Source organism: Diadema setosum, chromosome 11, assembly GCF_964275005.1.
Source record: "Diadema setosum chromosome 11, eeDiaSeto1, whole genome shotgun sequence".
NCBI classification, from domain to species: domain Eukaryota; kingdom Metazoa; phylum Echinodermata; class Echinoidea; order Diadematoida; family Diadematidae; genus Diadema; species Diadema setosum.
Window position 1 is genome coordinate 24540346 of NC_092695.1, and position 27339 is coordinate 24567684.

Genomic DNA, 27339 nt, shown 5'->3' on the forward strand with positions numbered 1-27339 from the left:
CATACCTATCAACAGGCCTTGGAAGGCCATGACAAATACGCTCCTACTGCCCGGAATTCACAAAGGTAATTTAAAAATTCAATCCAAGGTTTAAATTGAGTCCATGAATTGAAATGAATGCAAAATAGGCACACCTTGCCCATTCGGATGTGACTAGGCATTCATTATTGGATGTGTGTTGGCATACATGAAGTGTCAAACATGTTTTTCACAATCAAGGCTTGCATAATCCATGGACCAGACTTACATTACCTTTGTGAATAATGGCCATAAATTTCTTGATATCCAATTACATCTTCTTTTTGAGCTTTGCAGCAATAGGGGAGCTGAAATTCTGTTTTTTTTTGTTCGATCAGTGTCACTCTTCTGTGCCAACCTCCGTTTTTGTGCAGTGGTCTTCTTGGAGAAAAAAAAAATCAAGGAGCAGCAGTGCTATCATTGCCGTGACTTGCTGACAAAGTACTTGGGTGTGCTCATGTGGTAGTGATGGTAGTCGCTACTCCCATGTCCCTTTTTGAATTCACCGAATCTGACAATGAAAGAAAATGTGAATAAATATAAAAACATATGAAAACTGTTAGCAAAATTCCAAGACTCTAATGGCAATAATGAGGGACAATGCAACGATGGAAAAGACTTCTTACAAATCTATTCATGCTTATTCATTGCATTTATTTATGTAAATGGGGTTCAAGAGTAAATGTGCAACAAAATCATACATTGTACCTCATTGGTGATACACACCTTGAATCAAAACCACATCACAAAACCAACAATGTATATTCATCAAGCAGACACCCTGTAGGCTACTTCTCTCATCTAAACAAGATGAACTGACTTCCTGTAGCCCTAGAATCACTGGTATCAACTGGTCCTTATGATTCTGATGTTTACCTTACAGGTGGAATGTGCACAAACTATAGTAACACATGGCATCATTATATACAGGCTCTGGAGTAAATTGTATCTTATTGTAAATGTTTTATTTTGCTCAGGCTAACTTTTATCATGAAATTCACCTAAAATTATATGCTCGCATCAATTGACTACTATGATTTGAGTTTGGGTGTCCAGGGCCCTTATGCATACAAAGATGCAATCAAACACAAGTAAAAAATCAAATGCAAGTTTGCTATCAGCCAATTAGAATTGAGTATTCAGGGACTTACGTCTAATTTTCTGACATACATGTGATCTCAACATTCATGCAACAGGGCCTAGATGTATAGCGTAATTGCTACAAACACTGACCAAATGTCATTGCCTTTTCCAAAATGGGACACGGTGTTTACCCCCCTCCACCCCTCTCCCTCCCAGCCCCCAAGCCCCCATCCCCCTTGAATGCTGCTGATCTGATTCAACAGTTATTGATTTCACCAAAATGCTGGGTCATTCCACTCACTTATCTGAGAATTGCACGCTTCGGTCCACCGCACTCTTGCTTGTGACAACCATGTCATTGTCCTCGAACTTCTTGGAGTCGGGGATCTCAAACTTGGCCACCTGAACCTCTGTATCACTCAGACCTCCATGAGTAATTCTGGCAAAGCCGAGTCTGCGGGGAAATACACGAAGACAGAAAATGTACACCATGTATAATTCACTTTTCCGATAGGAATGAACAATTCTCCCGGTGAATTGCTAGCAATACATAGAATCTGCAGTACTGAAACAGAGAGACAGTTACAAACAGTGGACATACAAGGTAATTACTTGTCAATGTGATGGTTAATACTCTGTGTCATTCGGACCTCCATGAACAATCCTGGCAAAGCCAAGTCTACAATGAAGTACGCAAAGGAAGAAACAGTATACCGTGAATGATAGACTTTTCTGATACGAACGACCAATTCTGATGTATCGCTAGAGATATTAAAAGTGTGCAGTAGTGATGGACAGTGTGAACATACATTGTACAAGGTAATAACTTGTCAGTGTGATAGTTTATACAAGTGTTGAATATTTGCAAGTTGCTAATCCTACTGGGTCATTGCTATATCCTCTCTCTCTCGCTCAGCTAAAGCCTGCATCAACAATGTGCGAGAAATACTTGCCTTCTAAGCCCTCTGTACATGATGTATTCACAGAACCTGTCTTGATCTGTACTGTCAATGTCCTGTGGTATGAATGACACGATAAGCCGTTAAAATTCTTAAATGAATACATCGACATGACAACAAATGTCTGAGAATGGATATGCTTACAGGAATTTTCTATTTTTTTCCCCAGTTTTTCAAGATAATACTGATTTCTCCAATGGAGAAGTGAGCTGAAATAATTGTTTTTGTTTCTAGGAAATGTCTTTGATGAAACATTAACCACAAATTCATTTAAACACAAATAGGTTCAAATCGCTCCATTTGTCTGCAATTACTCTTAAGATCTGCAGATATACCTCAGTAACATCTTTCTGATTCCAAATTAGAAAAAGGATGAATTTTTCTCCTGAGTGAAGTATCAAGCAGCCTTGCATACTTGAAAATAATCGTGAAATATTCTAAACATAACTCATTCTGAATTCAGCAGCAACCAGTTCTGCTATAACAATATTTTTGATACAAATACCCCAATAGTTGGCTGCAATTGACTTGTTACATACCTGCCAACATTTCAAGATGAAATATCTTACTCATGGATTGCAAAAATCTTATTTTCTATGCAAACTGAAGTTAAAAATCTTACTTTCGGTCAAATCTTCAGAAAATACACATGAAAGGTATATCTAAATATTTTTTAAAAATCTGATTTCTGCGACAGAAAATCTGATTTTGCTATTTTTAACGTAAAAAATCTTACTGAATCTGATAAAATCTTACTAGTTGGCAAGTATGTCGTTACCACTGACCAGCTTATTTGTTTTGGAGAATTTCTGTTGTTGTGAACCACCCTTAAGAAATCATGCTACGATAATTTGCCCCTGAAAGTTATGTGTAGAAGAGGGCAATATTTGACCCTGACATTTGGTTTTGCTCAAACATTGGCCAGGTTGGTATCATATTCATCAACCCTTCGATAAGAACACTGTATATGAACAGAAGAAGGTGGATAATTCTGACTTTTCAGCAGATAATAAAACTGAAACAGATATATTACATACATGGGCATATCTTTTTTCTATACCTTATGCAGACTTTAAAGGAGAATGAAACCCTAATATTACATATGTATGAATTGAGGAAATGCAGCAATATTAGTATCCTTGAAAGCTTGGGGAAAATAAGACAATCCATCAAAATATATGAATTTTAAAGTTTTGGTGCTGCTGTAGCTGGATGAGAAGATTAAAACCCTTTGTGACATCATATATGGAAAATTATTTAAAGAAACTATAACCTGAGGGGAAAAAAAATCTGACATATTTTCACTTTTATAGCTAATGAAAGATCACTTGACTTACCTCTCTCACAGAGCAGGGGGAATAATATTACCTCAACATATGACAGTAACAAATCAAAGGAATTTATAAGTTTCATTTTTACAAAAAATGAATTTTTGTAGAAATCTCGTCATATTTTCTAAACATCGTTTTCCATATGTGATGCCACAAAATGTAGTAGTCCTCACATCCAGTGATGGCTGCACAGAAACTTAAAAAATGCTTAACTTTTAAAAGGATAGTGCAACTTCTGTCAAACTATCACTGATGTGTTTTGCTAATAGTGCTGCATTCACTCAATCCACACGCATACTTGAGTTTCACATTCTATCAAATATCCTAAAAGAAATGATCAAAATCATTTAGTGTTGGCAAATAATTGTTGAGTAGTGATTGAATATTAATCAAAACCTGTTATCAATATTGAATACATCCATCTTATGCTAAGCTACAGTACATATGCTTACACACATGCATCAAAGAAGGAATTAGGATTGGGTGGGAATATGTAAAGGACAAATTTGTTAGTTTCACTGAATATATTAACTCAATATTTGTTAAGTGTATGACATGTGAGTAACCTCAATCCACAAGGCATTACACATATCACATTATCAATTGTTTCTTGGATTAAGTGCATGAAAAATATTGGGTCAGATTTATAGCTGACAATGCAGAAAGACATGACATTATTATTATTAAAAGGAGTGGCATGCAGCACAAGGGAAAGAAGTTGGGATTTGGGTGCAGAATATATGAGCCATAAGTAAATGGTGTTTGAAAAGAAGGTTAGAGGGGGCACTACATACTAAAGCACATGTGATTTAAGTCCAAATTGTGATTATTTGCTTTTCTTTGATATACAAGCAATTGAAACATTTTAAATATCACCATATCTATGGTAGATAGAGCCGAACCCATGTTGATTTAAAAAATCTGCTTTTTGATGTTTTGGTTTCCGTTTATTCATTATTTTTTTGAATGCTTTATTATCATTATTTTCATTTAATTACAGATGTAATGAAAAGAGTAACGTTCTCAATCAAGTACATATATCATGTCATGCATGCATGCATAAGATAACCAAAACAAGCAAAGATGGGGAAGCAAATGACAAAGAAAAGGCAAATAAAGTTATTTGAGATACATGGAAGGCTACAGAAAGTCAAATCAAATACTTTGTAAACAGGGTATACAAGCAGGATAATTGAGCTTTGTTAAGCCTGACAAAAGTGCATATCATCAAATTCAATTTCTGAATTGGTCACACAGTATGAAGGCACAAACACACACACACACGCACAGTACTTTGTAGTACTCAAGTAAATTCACTCCACAAACAAAATCTTGAAAAATAATTATTCGAAAGAAAGACAGGTAAAAGGAAGAAAACAAAGCATAACAGCAACATTTTGTATGATGAGGGGTTAGATACAACAGTAAATCATGCAAATATGAATTGGAGGAAAGCAAAATCTGGCAATTAAAGAGGGTGCCTGTTCCAAAAAGTCAAACTACGGTAGAAAATAATGTTAGACATCTACAAATTGACATATATGCCAAAGCCCAAACCATACAGCCAACTTACCACAGGTGTGTGGCACAGTGTTTTAATTGGATGGGCTTTGAAACAGCTAAATACCTTCTCACACCAACAATGAGACAAACACATGATACACACACACAAAACACACACAAAACTTCACTAAGATATGAAATATCCTTTCAACAATACCAATAATCAAATACTATTGAGTTGAGCAGTCAAGAAAGAATGGCCATGCAGACTTGGAAAATACAGCTTGGATGAATATCTAAAACACCATACTTTGAGAGAAAAGTGCATGCATTATTAGTGTGAAATGAAAATGTTAAGGTATCAAACAAACTAATTGCACAACACTCATGTATTAGTTCTGAATCAGCAAGTGAAAATCAAATCAACCCAGTCAGTTCCAAGAGGATATTGCAGATGATGCTACACAACTACAAAAACAACACAAGTGACAAAAGATTAGTCCTTCATAAAATTTCATATGAAAACTACTTTGAATCAGGTTGTTTTACAACTATTGCTCAGAATCTGATGACAATCTAACAATTTCTTATGCCACCTACGCACTGCCAATCACGTATCATCTCATATTTCCATGAAAAAATATAAATGTCTAGTTCCTATACTATGAGATACAATGTAATGTATGAAAAATTCCCAAAATAAAACAATAGCTTGGGATGTAATTAGTGGATGATCAAGCAGTGTTAATAGGAAGTCCTTCTTAAGATACCCTCTTTTTCAAGTGCTTGGTAAAATGTATAAAAAGAAAAACCCTGAGGTAAAATAGAAGGCTGACAGAGTGGGATCATCTCATGAGCTAGACACCCACTAAGTCATATGGCCCACAAGCTAGACGTTGAAAAATGGTCCACGAGTCATACAGTCCATGAGCTAGACACCGAGTGAAACAGGCCCAAGAGCTAAATATTAGGTAAATAAACTTCCCAAGCTCAACACTACATAAATGAAGCCCCATGGGCTTCATTTATGTACCGCTGAGCTCATGGGCCTTTTTTGCTTAATGTCGAGCTCTTGGGCCTTGTTTGCCTACTGTTGAGCTTGTGGACCGTACAGCGCATGGGCCTATTGTACTTTATGTCCAACTCGTGGGCCTTTGCCATCTTGTGTCTAGCTCGTGGGCTGCATAACTCATGAGCTATACAACTTGTGCATTGTACGAATCGTGGGTGTCTAGCTCCTGACATGCACTCACAACTGTGGAATTTGCTCCTCACTGGTGGAGAATTGAAAGTGCATGAGAAAAGGAGGGTGTTAGGAAAGGAGCAAGGATTTGATTTAAAAAATAAAATAAATTAAAAATGAAAGGATGATGCAGGATCCTGCAAATCCTTGGGACTGTTACCGCTTCAGCTGGGCCATCCTGTGGGTCTTCTTGCCTGACATCAAGGGCCTAAGCATCATACACGAGAAAATCATCCTCACCAGTTTCTGTGATAATAATCTTGTGTTTCCATTCAGCAAAAATTCAACTAGCTGAATGTGTAACATGAAATGCTATGCGTATACAATGCGACAGCATGGCTGCATGAATTTGAACTTATACGAAAACATTTGCATTGCCTTTCTTCTACATAAATCATACTGTAAGGGATTTGAATCATGGTTTACATTAAAACCTCTTCCTCTCTTTAGCATGTTATTTTACTTTCGTTTCTCATTCAGTTTTAGCACACATCATACTGTACAAATAAAAAAATGAAAAAAAAAACCACCAAAAAACCAGCAAATCAACTAATGCAATGTTCCACACTTTGAATACCATGCAAACACTACAACAATCATACAGTACATAATCAACAAAGACATGATGGATACTCTGAATGAAAAATAACTAAATCCAGCTTCAAGGATTGCTTTATCTTGATCTTACTAGCACAAAGGACAGAAATCAAATTAAAAGTTGGGCCACCCAGCATTATTCAGCATTGATTTTCTTTTCTTTTTTTCTTCAAACAAATGCAACCCATGTACCATTGTTTGTATGGTCAATTTGATAGACACAAATCCAACACCAAAGAATGACTGTATTCAGCATTATGTGTAATGTAAGTCACAAATATGTCAGAATAGTAGGTTAGTTGGTAGAAAGATGGTTGAAACAAATGTTTTCACTAAATATTGAATCCGTCTCGTTACATTCAAGATCAAATGCAGTCAATTTAGACAGACAGGCCAAAGATTGCAAAACAGATGAAGAAAATATATTTGACACACTATGTGGTGCAAGACACCTTTTTTATTCTGAGTGTCAAGAAATATGTTGCCAAGGCAACATGACTTTTTCATACAAAAATATACAAAATCTTGTGGACTGGCCTAGCCCTGCACATTTAATGTTTTGTTTTGTTTTTCGCAATATGTGATCATGATGTGTAGTTGTGCAAATACCATGATTTCAATGAGTGGCAGAATGTATGTTCTCATGGTAACAGCACATTACTAGTAGTTACTATTTATTAGACTTCCAGCATGTACATGTTAATGACTTTATTGCTAAGTCACAGCCACTGTATTTGTATGGCCTAGCCTAGTACCTGTAATGATTAAGTTTATACAAATACATGATGAATATGTACATTGTATACTCAATGTGTATATGAGTACAAAGTGTATAAGCACATTGCCAATCAGCACCCCCGGCATTTCTTGAACATTTGGTGAAATAGCAGCTACTTTCCAACTTTATAGCCTGAAACATGAACTTTCACCAAATTGCTTATTCCTTCGCTTTTGACATACTAGTACGTTGCATTACCAGGATGACAGCACTTTTTGGCGTCTTTTCCCATGGATGATGAACTTATTTATCTCTCCCATACAACTACATAATTGTCTCAGCTACATAAGGAAATGGGTGAACAGCAACCAACATACAGCTCTGAGAAAATTGTCATAAAGGCTCGACAAGTTTTGCAGATATTATGGCACAATCACGATCAAAGAGAAAGGAAATTAGCAAAGTAGGTCCATGACCTTTAGTGTCTGTAATTTGGTCAAATTACATGCACAGACAATCTGTTGATGCCAATGAATTTGTTGTATGTGGAAAAGTGAAGGGTGTCTTGTGTTTTTGTAATTAAAGCAATCTTCATCTCTCAAACCAAGTGTGACTTACAGAGGCTGGTTGTAACTTCTAACTATAGAGGACTTATGTGCTTTTCAAGGCAGTTATTGAGACATTGCTTGAACTTGTGATTTCCAACAAAACACTTGTTGCTTCACCGTACATGTTAAACATAACCTACATGCAGTGTCAAACATTCTCATTTAATACACTACAAAAATACATTTCTACAAGACACTGGCACTGCAAAGACATACCTACAAGATTTTGGTAGTCGGTACAAACACAAACTGTGCACATACTATGCAACAGAACTTTCCACATTAAGCGAGCATGAAAATAGGATATATGTTTTCGAATACAACAGGAGTTGAATATATGAGCCAACAAATATCATCCAACGTACAATTTATCATAGAACAGGTAAAAATACAGATTGACAGACTTGTTTTACGATAATGCACTATGAAAACTGCCTCCTGGCCTTTTCACTTACCTTCAATTTGCCAAATGTTGTCAGTTTTTTGTAGTCTCTGCTTTCTGGTTTTGACGTCACGTAACCCATGAAAACAACTGGGTTTTTACTGGAAAGAAAACAGAAGAATCTCAATTTTAGGGTTTCTTCTGTTGTCTATACAGCAGAGGGATTTATCAAGTAGGGAAAAATCAAACATTTGCAAAATATGTCCATGGGTTGAGCTTTCTTGTTCTGTTATGACCACAGATTGAAGCCTGTTCAATTACTAGAAATCTTGTACTGCAGTTAAATGTTCATTTCTCCACAGATGTCAGCTCCAGGCTATCTTTGTAGCTCTTCTAGGAGGGATTAATGCAACAGAAAAGAGCAAGCAGTGCATGGGCAAAACAGCCGGGTGCTAAATGCAGAAATCAAAATAATAAATCATCCACAGAGAAAACAACTAAATGCACCAAACAGCACAGACTTTCTGTACTTGACTTCGTGATGCATGATGCCTACCTTTTCCTGGTGATGTTTGCGATGTAGGTCGTCTGCTCCTTCCGATCCAGGTCGTCGTCATCGTTCCCCATGTGGGTGACGACGAAATCCACCAGGGTGCCCGAGATGTTGACCGTGGCGCTGACTGCGGGGGCGAGTTCCCCATGGGGGGAGGGGAGGAGATGGTGTTCTGACTTCACGAAGGGGAAACGAGACAAGATCAAACTTCTACTCAGAGACAAAAAGGGGGGGGGGGCACAGAAAGAGAAAGAGAGAAAACAAAAGTCACTATCTAGAATACATAGGCAATAGATCATAAACCAAACCCTCGGACTATTAGCCAAATTTTCTAGACTTGTGAATCTTGTCATGAGCACTCCACACTCAGAGCTTATGGTATTGCCAAATTGATGATTTGATTGTGAGCCCTATGGTCATGGTAAATGGTATGGTGACCATACATGGTTATAAACAAGCATGTTGCATGCTGTTCTTGTGTTTGTAAGTAATGGAAACCCATGGAGGTATTACGTGAACATCCATTCTTTGAAGCTACGTTAAGCAAAAAATATATATAAATATTTGTGTTTTTCACTGCAATAAACATCTTCAACGTGACATTTCAATAGTACTTTATTTGCCTTTTTGGAGAGGATTACTTGAATATGAAGAACTCAATATATTAAGACATACACACATGTACTGTAGTTATATCTATATGAAAATGCTGGATCTACATTGTATACATTTGATGTTTGGGTATTTAAAAGAAACTTTTTTTTTTTCCATTCATACTGACCCCCATGTGTGTTTCTTGGTGGCAGGTCCAAAGTCATCATACATGTTTAGTCTTTCCCCCAGCCACATGCTTATATCATTATGACCCAGGAATGGTTTGGAGGCGTCTGCCTCGAGTAGTGCAATTACATCTGCTCCTGTGTTTGGAAGAATCGCAAAAGATCAAGGAATGATGAGTGGAGGCATGAACATGGATAGTTACTGTAATCAGAAACACAATCTTCCAGGATGGGTATATTGGTAGGCTTGCACAGAAAACATCACACTCCCTCCACTCTTTGTTATGACACAATCATGCAACTTTCATATGATGATAATTCATAATGATAAAAGATTCCAAGGTCGCATGTGAAACTATTTGCGCAATGAAATAATGTCAATAACATTCATAATAATAATCAGCAATTAAGCACAACATGAAGAAGGGAAAGTGTGTATCTAATCAGCACAAACAGTTGTTCCATACAAAGTTAGGCATACAATTACTTTACATGCCATTTATTTTGCGAGATTTTCATTTTTGTGAATTTTGCAAGTTTGGTGATATTCACGAATTTAACACCACACAAAAATATCAACTCTGATCCTGACATGAATGTGACATGCATACGTACATTTCTCCATTCATAACTTACTTCAATACAGCAAATTTAACTACTCACGAAATTGTCGCCAAGTCCCAATTCGCGAAAAATTACACTCAGTATTAAAAATGTATGGTGTATACAGTAAGTACAAGTAATGTCGTTTACGATGCAGTGCTGGTCAAAGTGTATGGCAGGTGCTTGATTTCATCCCATGTTTTCTGAAAGCTATCTTCAACAGGATGCGGCAAGCCGTACCTTGGGGTGCCGTAATACCCTGGAATTACAGCGTTGTGTAGCTTCACCTTGTTTTCTTAATAATACACTGTATGTACGTTTACACACTCTTATCATGGTGATCAAAATGTAGCAATTGATAACCCACATTGCAGCACTTAAAAAAAAAACCACACACACACACACAAACTGGCAGATTTTTAGTTATCAAACCAAGTTACCAAATACTGCATCACATGAAGAAACCTTCACAAAGTAATATGCTCTCACTTAAAGTAGGTATTCCCTCCCCCCCCCCCCAAAAAAAAGAAATACAATGACTGTTAAAAAATACATTCCTCCCTTCCTCTTTCTCTCATCCTGATATCAAACCTGTATCTTCCAGGAGTTGTGCCGCTCTCTCATAGCTGGGCCAGCCATCGTTGTCGTACATGAAGTGTGCCGTCCAGATTGCACCGGTGAACTGCTTTTGCTCAAACTTCTTCAGTCCCATCCTGGTGTGGACGGGAAGGCGGACTGCAAACCCCACAATTCCAACTATAGCTATCAGGATGACCACTGCAAAGTAACATCAATAATGCCCTACGTTAGTACTTCGTATCGCACATTTTTACAAACCATGGTGGCTGACAAAGTCAATTTTAGTCATATTAAAGATTTATACATTGATAACCACATAACATCCCTCCCCCCCAAAAAACCCCCCAAAAAACTTGTACTAAAAAAAAGGAGAAAGATATAATAAATAGATATAGGCATCTCTTTGCATAAGACAGGAATGATACCGAGGTTTGTTGAAAAAAATCAGAAATCAAAATTTTCAGGTGATTTTGATACATGGAAAAAGCAAAACGTGTGTAGACTTGAGAAAAAAAAATCTGAAATCAGATCTAAATCTACAGAATATCTTGCCTGATAAGAACATTTTATGTACCAGGTAATTTCTGTAGTCTAATACCTTGGTTGGTAATTTAAAACATTTACGTACCACATACTAAGATACTATACAGTATGCCAATAGGATATTGGCCATACATGATAAACATCAACCTTTCCACATTTGATATTTATATAAATTTTCATATTAACTTATACAATAGATATTTTGTAAGTCAAATTTTGTATGTACGTGTGGGTCACAGTTGGTGACTACTGAAGATTAGAATATCACTCACAAATCTTTACGTCAGCGAATGCCTGGTAGCAACCCGTCCCATCCAGATTGGTGAAGCCTAGATGGGTGCTGTCCTTCTCTTCGGGGTTTCGAGGGGAGCCTTTCCTCAAGACATTGCCCACAGTGAAGACACAGAACACGAGGAGGATGACGCTCTGTTCCCTGTGAATAAAGGCGAGAGAAAAAACTGCAAAACATGTATGTCCAGAATATATTACCTAATTTTTCTATTTGTGATTCTAACAGGATCCTAAGGAAGAACAACACTTAATTGCAGAGGCATAAAAAAGAAAAATGTTACACTTGCATCAGAAGATCATTGGAAGCACAAAGTTTGAAAAAAAACAACAAATGTATTAATGTATACGCCATATATTTCGCGAGTCTAAATTTTCGCGAATCAAGACTTCTGACAATTTTGCGAGTGCTTAAATTCGCGATTGTGAAGTCGTGTACTGAATGGAGAAATGTTAACACGTACGTCACATTCATATCGGTATTAGAGTCAATATTTTCGCATATTTTTAATTTCACAAAAAGCAGCTGACTCGCGAAATTCGCGAAAATAAAAACCTTGCGAAATATTCGGCGTGTACAGTATTTGAAGAATGCAACGTAACCACCAATGCTATCGTCACTTCTACTGCAATTGAATTTGAGCGTTTATCAAGGCCATTGGCATTTTACAACACTGCATTTTTTTTTTTTTTTTTTTTGGTAACAATCTTGCGATAGACCATCACTTTGTATCATTCTCCTCCTGCTCATAAGGAGAAAATATTGATCATGATGCTGGAAATTCATCTACAGTGCACTCCCGTCATAAACGAAATTCTGGTTACAACAAAACAAAAATTCAGGCTGCAACGTTATCCACTCTATGTATTTTTATTGTTTATTTGTTCAGTTATAGCGAAATTTTGATATAACGACATGCTGTCAATAATACCTGGTGAGATAGCCTCCAGGTACAAAGTTAAAGGCCACTGTCCAGACCAAGAACAGCATCTCCACCAGGTAGGTGCCCATGGCCATGGTCAGCGTCTTGAAGGGAGGGCAGCTGGTCAGCCGGTCACTCATCTCGGGCCAGGTAGACATGACGAAGAGGCTTAAGAGGAGGCCGCAGGCAAAGGAAAAGAAACCTGGAGGGAGGAACAATCCAGCTGCCCATGAGACTGGCTGCAATCACATTGTACTCACTCATAGTGTGCTTAAATATCAAACCACACAGACTATCTTGCAATATATCACTTGCCCAATCAAATCTGTAACAAATTGACAGTTCTATATGTCTTTACATTTCATGATGCTTGTGATTATATCCTATCACACGCCACTCACTCTCACATGTTATGCTTACATACAGCCAGCTTTTACAAAATGTACTTATATGCAAAACATTGTATTGCTAATATCTGCCACATAAAAAATATGAAGTCAAATACCTAATTTCACAGGAGTTTGTATGATGCAACACATCAAATGCCAAGGGAAAATTGTTATTTCTTTAAACATGATACTTTTACAACATAGAGCATTCATCTTCTTCTTTGTTTCATCATGGATGGTTATTCACACTGTCCATCAGGGCAGTAAATCATCCCCTTCGTAGATGTAAAGTACAAAGGGACAATATTGTCCTTTGCACATACATTTTCAGAGAAAAGTAACTCAAATGTTTTTTTTAACCCTAAAAGGGCCGGGGGGGGGGGCGGAATCCGCCCCCCCTCGACGTTTCGCGCTATAATTCTGTAACGCGAGAAGGCCTCATCGCGAGGCTTCTTGACTTTCTTCGTTCAAGTCTCGCGCAACTTTTGAGACCAAATTTGCAACGTCCGCGCATACTTTTGCGAAGCCACGCCCATTTTTGTAACGGAATGTCGCTCCAAAACGGGCACAATTTTGTGATTTTGTGTACATTTCCTATGGAAAACAGTGCTCTGTCATGAAAGGCATAAAAACCTGATTATTTTTACAATTAATCACTTTCATTGATTAATTTTGTGCTAATTATGGTAGAAAAGTGGTCAGTGACAATTTCCAATGAAAAAACAAAGAAAAAACAAAAGTTGAAAAACAAAGAAATACATAAGAAATTCTGAAAACAATAAAATACATAAGAATTGAAATGAGTTTTGGAAGTTTTTGTGATGTACAATTGTTGAATATGCTAAAACAGATTTACAGATCAAAAATTAGACTCTCAATGCTTTTAATTAAGCTAAAATATCACCTTGAGCTTAATTTGCATAATTAATTAATTAAAATTAGAAATTGATTGTTTCAAAAAATCTTATAACACAATCTTGTAGATTATGACGCGGGTCTCACGCATGCAAAATTTCATCGCGATCGCACCACCGATGGCCGAGATCTCAGGGGGGGGTGGAATCCGCCCCCCCCCCCCGGTCTGAGCATAGCCAAAAAAGCCCGGCCCCTTTAGGGTTAAGTTGTGATGTCACATGTCAGGACAACATGTACAATGAATGGCCTACAAACTCATCTCATCTGTCCTACAGACTCACCAAAAAAAAAAACAGGCAAAGAATTGTATGTAAAAAGGAGCAGGGACCAGTCAGTGGGCCGAGAGTCAAAATAATGGTCATGCTTGCCTGAAAAGTAGTACAGCCCAAGGGCTGTGTGCCCTCCAATGAACCAGATCCAGAGGAAGTTTGTGACCATGTCTAGCTTGGTGGATAGCAGCAGGCCAGTGATGATCTCAAGAAACACTGCCGCACTGAAGCAAATTCACAAATGAAGAATATGACACCAGAGTTCAATTTCTGACAGAAATCACCACTCGATTAATTCTGAGTATTCAGCATATGCGAATGAAAGATGCCAGGATCTATGTATTATTCTGTACAATGCATTGCAATGTACTGGATCATCACCATATTTCAAGAAACATTCAAACAGGACAAGTTAGTTAACAGGTAATTAGCAACGCATAATCGTAGCCATTACGTGAATAGGAATGACGGCAAGAAAGAGAAAAATTAATATTCACCAGCTCCCTTTGAAATTGGAAATTACATAAGCTTGGAGTATGCTATTGTTGTCCTTATTCATAGGATAACGCTTGATTTTTTTTTTTTTAAGTCAACTAAAAAGAAAATTACAGTTTTATGAAAACACTCATAGTTGAGCCTACCCTGCGGGAAAAGGGTGAGGTCCCGAGAAAGGCTGCCCAATAACTGCCCACCGGCTCACAACAGAAACCTCTCCAAAGATCCAGTGGGTCAGAAAGAGCAAACTACCGAATCCAAGACCCACAGACTTCCAGTGTGGAGCGGTAGTCTCATTTGGCTTTGGCGATGGACTAGGAAATTCAGCTACAGACCAGCAGGAAAAAGCAGGAAAAGGTACATACAAACACACCACAATATTTAAAGACATAATTTACTATTTGCAGATGAAACAGAAACCCAGCATTAGTGCTTTGAAATAGTTCTAAAATGTGAGTTAGGGGTAGAAACAACCACTGTAAATTTTGAATCGGTAAAATCAATGTTAAGTATTGTTAAATATGCAAAATGTGAACAATAGTTATAATAAATATGCTTTCAGACTAAACTGTCTACAGTTATGGTTTATTGAGAAAAATACAGATATCTCCTTATATTTTAGGCTTTATCGCGAAAATCTTATATGATAGGATGTTTTGTGGCACAACAGACCTAAACATATGCATTAAATGTCATATCTTGCAAATTCTCTCAATCACTGTTCCCAAAGGTAAACAGGAACTTTAAGAAAAAGACATCTTACATGTATTTCATGGAAAGAATTCCCTAGATGCATTGTGGTCTAAGGGTACAGTTAGGTAAAACTTCTTGCATGAACCCTTGAGTGCCAAACACATCATTTCTCACATTCAAGCCACATGATTGTGGGTAAAACCAACAAAATCAACGAAGACGGAGGTTGCCCAAAAGAGTTATTTGGTTTGAAAGGATGACAATGCAAGACAGAAATGGGAAATTTGATCCAATTTGGGTACACGATAATGATGCTACAGCAGTCTGAATAGAGGCAAATATTTTAATGTGGCAGCTGACATGAAGAATCAATCTTAAAGGCAAGATACAGACTTTAATGACAGATCTAGAGGAGGCACCTGCAAAGTATCTCTCGAGTATTGCTACGACTCCAAGGCTGATGATGATGTTGTTGCTCCTGGTGTCACTCCATGTGGGGTTAATGGATACAAACCAGATCCTGGAGGCGAGGAGGGCTAGGAAGCCCAGCATGGAGCCCCAAAATGAGATCACTCTGTGGAAGAAGGGCAAGAATAGTGATTAATTACCAACTCATATTTCACAGAATGATGATTTACTTTCAACATTCATGTGTTAGATATCATAAAACCTCATTGTTACCTATGATCTGTATTGATTTTGTTTTAACCTTATCTTTGAATTTATTTACTTTGTGGACCTTGTTCACTTTTTCAATTTTCCTCAATGACAGTTACTGAATAGATGTCAAATTACAACCATTTACCAAAGCCATTGGCATGAAGTGAACTGCACTTGCATAATAACTTCAAATTTGAGGATCTTACCCAAACCTTTTGTGCACGAGTTTGCTGCAGTTTATAACTTTAAATACTTTGCCATAATTTCATAGCTGAACTGCCGTCATTACAGATCCTCATAATAAATTTGAAGAATAGCTGACGGGTGCATTCAGAGTGATGGAGAAAAAGGAAAAGATACACTTAGACAGACAACCCAAATCATGTGCATAATAATGTCTGTTTAATGTTTGTGTGTGTCTGTTTGTTCTCAGCATACCTTTGCTGTGTTGTTTTATGCCACCATGTTGCACTCCACAGTAAAGGCAGGGCAAAGTTGCCAACAGTGAGGACAACCAACCGCTGGAGGGTCGTGGGCGCCTGAAATGAAGCGACGCTGGCGACTACTACTGCTCGCAGCAGAAACAGCCCCAACCTGGTCTGGAGAGCTGAGAAGACTGAAGGTATGGCACACAAGAGCGGAGAAAACCACACGACCGCAAGGGCCTCATAGCCTGAGATTTCAAGAAGGTTGAGTGGATAGAACCACACCATGGGAGCAAAGCCATGGAGAACGCTCCAGAAGATGTACCCTGTGTAGCCAAAATGAAAACACACATTGGAGTACCACTGACACAGTTTGAAAAGAAGCGGCTTTGAGCTAGGTAAAATATAGATACCACTTCAACTCAAAGAACAATATATTAAACATGACAGCCTTGATCAATGACAATCAATTTTATATCTGGTGATATTTTATACAGCAATTGCATAATAATCTAAATCTTCTGGAAAATTGTCATAATAAAAAAGAGGATAATTTTACTACAGGTTTGTTTGTTTATGTTTCAGTCATTGTTGTGTGAGCACAATTGCAGACAATGGCAACATAGATGCTCCGTTGTGCAGGGGGGGGGGGGGTCAACTTTTCCAAAGAGGTCCACTTTTTCAAAAGAACCTATTTGAAAGATAAGGCTATTCATACAATTTGTAATACTCCAAACTGTTAATTTTTAAATTTATTCAGTGTTCCATATCAAATACCTCACACAATTTGACATTCCATTTGATTGCAAGATACAAGTTCAACACAAGACAGTCAATTTATGATAGAAATAAACAATGTAGGCTCCATAGTAATTTTTCAAGAGTTTTGTACAATGCACACGACGGAAAAAATCTGTAACCTGAAAGATGAATACAAGGCGAGTGCCAAAATGTGTCTCGCCCATTCGCATGGAAGAAATTAATGTCTTTCTAACTTCCGGAAGTTCATTGACCCCGCCTATGACCTTTGACCTTGTGGAGACCTTCAACTCCCCAAGGGGCATTTACTTGTACCAGCCAAGTTTGGTCACAAACAGACATATGGATCAAGTTATAAGCCAGGGCTCGACACTAACGGTGGCCCGGTGGCCCGGGGCCACCAAAAATGAAAGTCCGGCCACCAAATTTCAAAAAAGGGCAAATTTGGTGGCCCGCCTCGGGCCACCAAAATTCTTTGAAAAGTATGTCAATAAATTCGTAACTTTTTGCGCCGGAAATTAGCAGTTAAATTTGTTCAAAGGCTGGATGAAAAGAACTGAATGAATGCCTGAGAGCGAGTGTTGCAAGTTTGTTGAAGTTATTTATGAGTTGATATGTCCAACTTCCAATTCTTACTATCATAAATCTTAAATATTTGACTCATTTTAAAAAAAAAAGGACTTTTAATGTTTTTTACTGGGTTTTTTTTCGGGACACCAAGTTTTTCTCTCGGGCCACCAAAAATCTGAAATTTAGGATTTTGGTGGCCCCATCAAACAAAAAAGTTAGTGTCGAGCCATGTATAAGCCATAATCGAAACATGCAGCAAAAACTTAACACTGGGCCCTAAAGTTCATTGACCCCTGTCTGTGACCTATGACATTGAGAATACCCTCTTACTTGGTAAAATGTGTAACTTTGTATAATCACTCTTCCCTGCAAATGTGATTGAAATTGCAGTCCTCAGTAGAGAGTTATTCAAGTTTTTGTAGCGTTACGGACGGACGGACAGACGACGGACAGACAGATGCTGCAGGTGATCCCTTAGTCTCCCCTCAGCTCCGGTGGGCTCGACAAAAATGAAACACCTTTGTATTGTAAATATGCTGATGGAAGCATGCTGATGCAAGCATGCTGATGCAGTATCAGTCACAACATGACCATTTACAATGTACAGTTTGTGAAACATACTGTAGCACATCGCATCAGATGATGAGTCCCCCCCCCCCCCCCCCCCCTTACAATTTTTAAAGCTTAAATTGGCTAATTCTTATCTTTCTTTTTTCTCTTGCATTTTTTTGCCTGATTTTGTATCTGGTAACATGCTCAAGAGGTTTTAACAAAATGACTGAAAATTTTCAAAATATTCCACCAAAAGTGTGCACCAGATCGTCTGTCTTACACCTTCATTAACTTACTAATACACAGTGAAGATGCACATATGCCAATAGGGAGGTGAACAGATACCATAAAATTTGGCCATTCACACTGGCCATTTTTACAATCAGTGGTGTAAAACACGGTTTTGGCACTAATTGGTGTATAACTTTCTTATACACAGACAGATATGCATTATTTTTTCTCATAAACTTACCACCCACAGTGTCTACCTTGGGTACCTTAATGAACTTTCCTCTCTTTTTCTTTCAGATGTGGCATGCATTTACATGCTTGAAATCCAACACTTTTGGTGTATGCACTCTGACATGGTTTTTTTGTCAGACCTAGCATATTAAATTGTTTATTCCTTTTCATTATTTTTGTTGTTGTGGTGATAGACAGGTATCCAAACTTAAGAACTATTATGTTTACCAGGTTCTGCTTTGTCTTCTTTAAAGACTGAAATTGTCCAAACTTTATGTTTCGGAGGTGACATTTTCCGTTAACAGTTAACCCCTCTTTTGAGTTAGCTCTTGCTCACAATCATAAAATTCAACTTTGCTAATTTCCATCAAAACAGAATAGTAATCAGTCTGACTTAACTTTGATCCAAAGATTATTTGATTCAAATAGCTTATCATTTCTTGGTGAGTGTTTATAAATTTATGCAACTTTTCCGTTAACTTTTCTGTCACCTCCGAGACAACAGATTTATGTATTTGATTTTTTTATTCTTGACATCAGTTATACATTACATTTACAAAACTGTAACATATCCCCTCACATTATCTCAGAAGGAAGGTAGTAGAAATATAGCCTGTTGTTTTCATTTCGGAGCAATTTACAATTTTCCGTTAACACTTGTCACCTCCGAAACAATCGTCACCTCCGAAACAACAAGCGTATTATATTTGACAATTTCTCGAAGACAAAGCAATTTTGTTTGATTCTGTCCAATTGACAGGAATCTCTTTTGGATGAAAATAGTAATATGGCAACAGGAAGTGAGAATTTTCTAGAGATTAATAAAAGATCTGATAAAAACTAAGAATTACTGTTTCGGAGGTGACAAAACACTGTTAACAAGAGTTTTTGCTCATTTCTATTGAAGAGAAACCATATCATGTACACCAATGGTTTCATTTATTTTAGTAACATAAGTCTCAAAGTGGAGAAATCAACTAACACACTCTCACTCTTATTTTTATTACTATACTGTACGTTTTAGTGCAAATTTACATTTTTTCACTTTTTTAACAAAGAGAATGCACAAAATACACCCATCTGTTGTATATATAATATTGTAATCAAGATCAATTCTCCTGCTTTAATTAAGTAAACATATGCTTTCATCTTAGAAACTTGATTTCCAATTTAAGCAATTTAGTTGTGAAGATTTACCAATCACAGCTTTCCATGTAGGTTGCTTTTCTTGTGTTTCGGAGGTGACATTGTTTGTTAACACCATATTGTTATGTGATAGTGAAAGGCAAGACTTCAGTTCCTTTTCACTATCTATTAACATTTTCAAATACATTTAATATCTACAAAATCATCACAGTAGAAGTGACTTTTGTATACCTAGCTCACCAGAATTCCCTTGATACCAAAGTGATACATGTGGCACTTCATGCATGCCCTAGTCCACAATCTTAAAAAATCATAAAATAATCAAACTCCACAAAAAGGCCACATGCCTATACAAAGTAGCTGGTGCACAACTTGTTCTTGATTTCTTAGTTGTTGTTTTTCCATGTACAACGTGGTAATCATAAACAAAATTATGTGATTTTTTTTTTTAAATATGACAATAATCATTACATTTTCCAAGTTGAACCAACTGTTTATGACATTGTATTTTTAAATATTATTGAAGTTATCTGACAACTAAAGTGAACAGAGGAACAAGTCTCCAGGACTGGAAAGGGAAAGATCCAAAAACAAGATTTGTAGTTCTATCTCAATATAATTTTGATGACGTGTTTACCTTGTTTTGTTATTATGTTTTATCTTAGAATTTGGCTTTAAGTACTGGAATTTCAAGGAAAAGAAAATGGTTTCTTAAAGGACAAGTCCACCTTCATATACATGTGGATTGAGTGAATGCAACAACATTAGTAGAACACATCATTGAAAGTTTGGGAAATTGGACAATCCATTCAAAAGTTATGGTCTTTTTTAAATATCGATGCAATCACTGCTGGATGAGACGACTATTACAATGTATGATGTCACATGCATACAACGATAAAAAGAAAATATAAGTGAATTTCACAAAACTTTACTTTTTGAAAAAAGCGCACATTTCTTCAACTTGCTACTGATGTATGTTAGGGCAATATTATTCACCCTGCCTTCCAAAAGAGAGAAGTCAAGTGTTCTTTTGTTATGCAAGAAAAGTGAAAATATGTTGAATTTTCTTGATACTTTCTCTATATCCTTGTACACGTGTGACATCACAAGCTATAGAAGTCTTCTCATTCAGCTTTGACTGAGCAGAAACTTCAAAAATTCATAACTCTGGAACGGATTGCCTTATTTTCCTCAAACTCTCACTGATGTGTTTTACTAATATTGCTGTATTTACTCAACTCTCGTGTCTATTAAGGTGAACTTGTCCTTTTTCAGTCCCTTATAGGGTTATTTGAGACCAGTTTGTGTCCGGGACCTTCTGAGAAGTTGATGGGTAAAATTACTGAACTAAAAAAAATTTTCCCCATAAGTTCACACAAACGCATTATGCTGCTCTCTTCAGCTGGGAAACACAAACTGTTGTCTTAACCAAACTGTAAAAATTTGCTAAAGATTAGTATGAATTACAATCTAAAACAAAATTTGAGCTGGTATCCACTATCATGAAAGAAAATAACTAAACAAAATAACAAGTAAGAACTGAAAGAAAGAGCTTATATTTGAAAATTAAAGCCATGAGGAAAGACATGAATGTTCACAATTGTATTAGCTAACACCTGAGAAGTTGGGCTGTCTCTGTGTTGTGTCACCTCCAAAACAATAAAATGATTTTTTCTTATCTTATACTTTTTACTCTCAAAAGTGACTAATATATATGATTTGCTGTTAATTTTCAAGCAATTCAGAAAGATACATAAAATATATTTTAGTAATGTCAACAGTTTAAATGAATCTGGTATATAGAAAATTTATCCCAGATGAACCAAACACCTTTCACCAGTATTATAACATTTGTATGGTGGCTATCAAGAATGATGAAGAATTCATGAACATCCTTGAATTAATCTATTTATAATACTATGTGCAAACAAAAACATAATACAAGTCAAATAAGAATTTTTGCTTGTGGCATTCATAACCTATGTCCCCACCAAAAAATTACAATGGTACCCTCCGCAACAATAACTTTAAAGATAGTGAATCAATCTAAAATACAATTTGAGGGATTGAAACTTTAACTCATTGCCCACACCTTTAATGCAGAAAACCCCATTTAATTTGCTTCAGAGGTCAAAGACAAATGAGGATTTTTGTAGAGCATGTCAGGAATCCCTTCCCTCCAAGTTCTGTATATTGTGTTTACACATTAATATGCAGTTCCAAGAGCATCCAAGTGCTAAACTTGGAAGAATCAGACTCTTGACATCCTTTATAACAATCCACATTTCTTTGAGACCACTTAACCAAATTGACTGGGGCTTTCTGCAAAATAGAGCTAAGATGTTATAATTTAAGACAACAAAGTAGATTTTAGCTGATTTAATCATATTGGGTGCTATCAATGCAAAAGTCTAATTGTATTTTTTTTTTTTTTTTTTTGGGGGGGGGGGGGGGGGACATACTATATGAATACTTGAACACAATGTTAACATTGAATGTCACCTCCGAAACAAAGTTATTCTTCCCTGGTGTTGTGGAATAAAATGTTCTGAGAGCAAAGAAACATTACTAAAATGATCTTACACACTCATTTCAATTTAAGGTAGAAAATGGAATGCCATGTTTCTTCAGGTTACAATATCTAGCTTTAAATATGTCCGTCATATTCTTACTGTAAATGAATATTTCAACACAATGTTAACATTGAATGTCACCTCCGAAACGAAGTGATTCTTCCCTGGTGTTGTGGAATAAAATGTTCTGAGAGCAAAGAAACATTACTAAAATGATCTCACACCCTCATCTCAATTTAAGGTAGAAAATGCAATGCCATGTTTCTTCAGATTACAATATTTAGCTTACAACCTTCGTCCAAATGGAAGGCAAACTACCGGTGCCCATGCTAATTAATGAAGTGTAAAAAAACACTTGTTCTGTGTGGTTTATCTGCTTGAAACAGGAGTTCATTTCTTGTTCTCGAGTTATAATTATCAAAAACATTGATAAAAAGAAGAAGTTTTGTGTTATTGTCACTTATTCTCAAAAAAACTGAGTGTTAATATTAATGTCACCTCCGAAACATTCTATTATGTTAACTGTCACCTCCGAAACATCCATGTGTGAAAAATCCAAGATTTAAAGAAATGATTGGAATTTCATTTAACCTACATAGGAAGGTAGCCCTTCTTAAAGACTTGTTATAGTATAGAGTTTGACCTGGCTTGCCCTCCAATAAATAGTTAAAATCTTAAAAATTGCATGTCAATTGGTATTTTTACCAAAAATTTGTAAATCTCATGTATTTTTTTTAAAATTCACTTTATATTCAACCCCCAAATAGTTTTGATTCACAAACTATATATTGTTGTTAACCATATAAACTTTGCATGGTGAAGTTTGACTACAGAGTTTTGTCATTATGGTGCAATTCATGAAAACAAAATTTTGCTTAAATTTACTTCAGGTGCCAGGGTTTTCCTTAAATTACACCAATAACTCTTCAGCTTTAAGGTCTGAAATTTTATTTTTTCAAAAATTTGAATACTTCCCAACAGGAATCAAACAGAATAATGAAAAAATATTTTGTTTGAAATTTTGACCCTCTGAGTACAAAAGTTACACCACTGATCGTAAAAAAGGCCACACTGCATCTGAATATTATTTTTCATGCTTTTTCATGAAAATTGCAAATATTCTACCAAAGTGTGTACCAGATGGATGAATTTCAATTCTAAAGAAGTTAAAAAGCTCCCATACCTCCCCCCCCCCTTTGGTCCTCCTCCACGACCTCATATAGACATCATACTACAGATGTGTAAGTAGACCCTCTACTGATGTTAGTGTACAATTGTAGTACATCGTACCGACTACATGTATCTAGTGACAAGACGCATGCAGCAGATCAAGAGGTGACAGATGCCATGATTTATAAATTATAGTCATTCAAATAGTTCCCGAATATTACTTTTTCTTACTTTGGGACTGAAAAATTTAAAAATATTACAACAAAGTGAGTGCCAGACACCATCTAAAAAAAACAAAAAACAAAAAACAAAACTGTCTTTTTTCTCTTTCCCATGATTTTGTTTCGTGAAAAAACAATTTTGGCTGAACTATAGCGAGGTGCCCGCACCTCATCAGGGGCCCCAACACCGTCACCCTGCGTAAAATTGCAACAAGCGCACTGAAAAAAAATGCATTGTGTTCAGAACACTTGAAACTTTGCAGGGTTACCACAAGCAAGCAACCGAGTTGAAAACCGAACAATTTTTGGTGAAACTCTTATATTTGTATTTTGGGCGAGTATTGTTGTGTGAAAATTGCTTGCTTCAGAATGGTCTCATATTCAAGTAATAATGTGCAGTGTTTAATGTTTCCAGGCCAGGTTGAATTAGCATGCCTGTACAGTGGTGACGGGGCATTAAACTGCACATTACTTGCATATGAGACCGTTCTGAAGCAACCTTTCACTGCCATCTCTCAGTTACAGGCGAAAAAGAGGGGACATGATTGATGTGTACAAGTATCTACATGGACACTATCACACAAAGGTTGACATGTTCTCTCATAATAGTAATGGACGAACACGTGGTCATTCTATGAAACTGGGAAAACGGTTTGCAAGGTTAGATGTCAGAAAGTATTTCTTTGCTAACAGAGTTGTTGGTATGTGGAACTCTCTCCCAGAAGAAGTGGTCTCTGCTTGTTCCATAAATGCCTTTAAGAATAGGCTAGACAAGCACTGGAAAGGTGTTGTGTTTGCTTATGACTGATTATAGTCATTACATGTATGTGTATTGGTACATAATACATGCTCTTGGTCTCCAGTAGCTGTCAACTCCTGCAATAGGCCATTTTTGGTAATAACACAAATACGCAATAGAAGTTGAGCTGTTAATTGTATTAGAAGGGTAACAGCGCTGGACAATTGCTTGATTGGAAAGAGAGCATCAAGAGATAACTCTACCTGATCGATGAACAGGCTCTGTCCTACACCATCGTTCCGGAAAAGTAAAAGTAAAGTAAGTAAGTAAATAATTTTCACACAACAATAACAGATAGTAAGATACATATATAAATGTAATCTTATGAATCCCACAAAAATTGGAACAATCATCCCCCAGCATGCATTCCCATCCATTCACATCCATTCACACACAGCTATGACAATAACCGCAGCATTCTTACATTACCAGGACCCTTTCTACATAATAATGTATTGTCCTGTTTTAATGGACAGTATGACTATGACCACATTAGTATTCCTGGGCTAGGCCTACGCCTATATATTCGTACACAATCAAATTAGCGGAGAAGCATGCTATTGTACAGTAACACGTGTGCGCGAGGCGGACTCGATAGCACTGGTTCATGCTGGACGGACCAGTTCGTCCGCACGCTGTCGTTGTTGTTGCATGCATTTCCAGCAGCACAGCACGGCATGCGTGTGAAGCCCAGAAAGCGTAGGCCATAACAGCCCATACTAACGCTACATCATATATAACGTTAGTAAAAACAAAATAATCCGTACCAATTATTGTTTCTGATAGAATATCCCTCATAAAACTTCTGCCATAGACCTCCTGCCTAATTGGTCGTCTGACAGATGGCTCAGTATCCATCTTGGAGGTATCTGCAGATTTTTCGTCAACCATTTGCTGATCAGCCGCAGACTTTTGATCTTCTCCGTTGGTCGCCATTTTGAATAACGCGCCCTCTCTAGCGCTAGATGAGATACAAACAAGAGGAAATTATGCGCGGGTTCAAGAGAGTCAAGGCAATCAAGCGTGTGTTGTAGCTATTGCATGCGTTTGAATGCTATATTGGTTGCACATGTAATACAACTAGCGTGTACCAGTTGTGGACGGAAGTAGCTGGATTTATTTTCTTTTCGGTAAGATTATTGTCTCTTTAAAAGTGTGGATTTTTGCGTTGTGTTCGTATTTCTCGTTGTCTGAATAATCAAGTCACACGCTTTGCAGGGTGCTTCGTGTTGTGTTCAACTAAAAAAAAGTCTCTGTTTTTGTCGTCTCGTTTTGCATCGTGAAATATGATTTGAGCTTGTTGAGCGAGGACTGGCTATGTATGAGCTGAGCGAAATGGTACTATCTATTGGTAATGGTGTACGTGTGAGTGTTCAGTGAATTGCAGTAGCTGTAACCGTAACAGTTAAACTGTTACAGTTGATCTGACCAAGGTGAGAATAGATGCTGAGCTGAGCAGAGCTCGCTGTAGTGAATCTATGACTAGTGTAGTGTCATATGGAATTGGAATAGCCTGCGCTGCGCCTGGCATTTGTGTGTTGTTGCCGTTGTTGTTTTTGTTCCTGGTGTGCTCGTAAAACTAAAAAAGTAGAACCCTACTCCAGTATTCCAGTAAATTTAGTAGCCTAACGTTAGTGAATAGTGTTAAACTTAAAAGTGGATATTTTTGTGGGACTATTTTTTCACGCCCTGCGGCGTTAGAAAAGTTTTGCATGTTTTTAATTCTGCGGAATCAAGACATTTTAATAGTGGAACATTATTATGGCAAGCAAAAATATTCGCTTGCTTTTTATATTTTTGCACAAGCTTCTGGTTGCGCAGAATGAAAATTTTAACACCGCGAAAATTTCCACTTTATACAGTACACATTTTATTTATACAGGGTCAGCGTTTACAGTGTACATGTATCGTACACGTTGCATTGTACAACTGTATGTGTCATCAGTTTACTCAAATTTCAAGATCTTCTGGAATTATTTTCTAGGTGTAAATGGTGAAATCCGTTAGGACCCTACATCGTCATACATGGTTTGTTACTCTTATGAATCGCAGTAACGGACACTTGTGTAAGGATATTTTAAACTTCTGCACACCTTTGATTGTTGAAAATGAAAGTGCTATGACACAGTCAGGTTCAGATGATCAATGATACTTCATTACTTGCCCATAGAATATACAAATGTAGACCTCTTCTAGTAAGTACTGTACCATACACCAGAGGTAAAGAATTAATGTACTGTATGTAAAAGTGGAAATTTTCATGCATTTTGTGCAACCAGAAGCTAGTGTGAAAATAAAAGCACGCAAATATTATTGCATGCCTTATTTTCCAGTAGTTAATGTTCTGATTCCATTGAATTAAAAACGTGCAAAATTAATTTTCATCTGATTGTGCAAAATTACGCAAAAATATCTGTTTTTGCAGTATTGGTATCATATGCTTGCTCTTGTCCCATACTATACCATGACCATGGGATTAATGTCAACTCAATATTGATTCAGTATGTCAAAAAGGTTGTGTTGTTTAC

The 27339-nt window shown here is 36.9% G+C and overlaps 2 protein-coding genes across 2 annotated transcripts in view; one reads left to right on the plus strand and one right to left on the minus strand.

Moving 5' to 3' along the window:
• Positions 1-382: 382 nt before the first annotated feature.
• On the minus strand, positions 383-25733 carry LOC140234826 (PGAP2-interacting protein-like). The gene is made up of 14 exons (XM_072314865.1): positions 25579-25733; positions 16570-16882; positions 15891-16045; positions 14925-15105; positions 14383-14507; positions 12720-12912; positions 11772-11932; positions 10969-11154; positions 9777-9912; positions 8999-9205; positions 8516-8603; positions 2055-2116; positions 1403-1555; positions 383-529 (listed from the first exon to the last, which is right to left on the minus strand). Exons 1-14 carry the CDS (start codon positions 25700-25702, stop codon positions 436-438), a joined length of 2178 nt encoding a protein of 725 aa, XP_072170966.1. The 5' UTR covers positions 25703-25733; the 3' UTR covers positions 383-435.
• Positions 25734-25843: 110 nt separating this feature from the next.
• The window catches only part of LOC140235192 (nuclear pore complex protein Nup98-Nup96-like), a 57201-nt gene continuing 55705 nt past the window's right edge, over positions 25844-27339 (plus strand). Inside the window, exon 1 of the mRNA XM_072315227.1 lies at positions 25844-25941. The gene's annotated coding sequence lies outside the window, so the exon portion shown is untranslated. The remainder of the gene's footprint in view (positions 25942-27339) is intronic.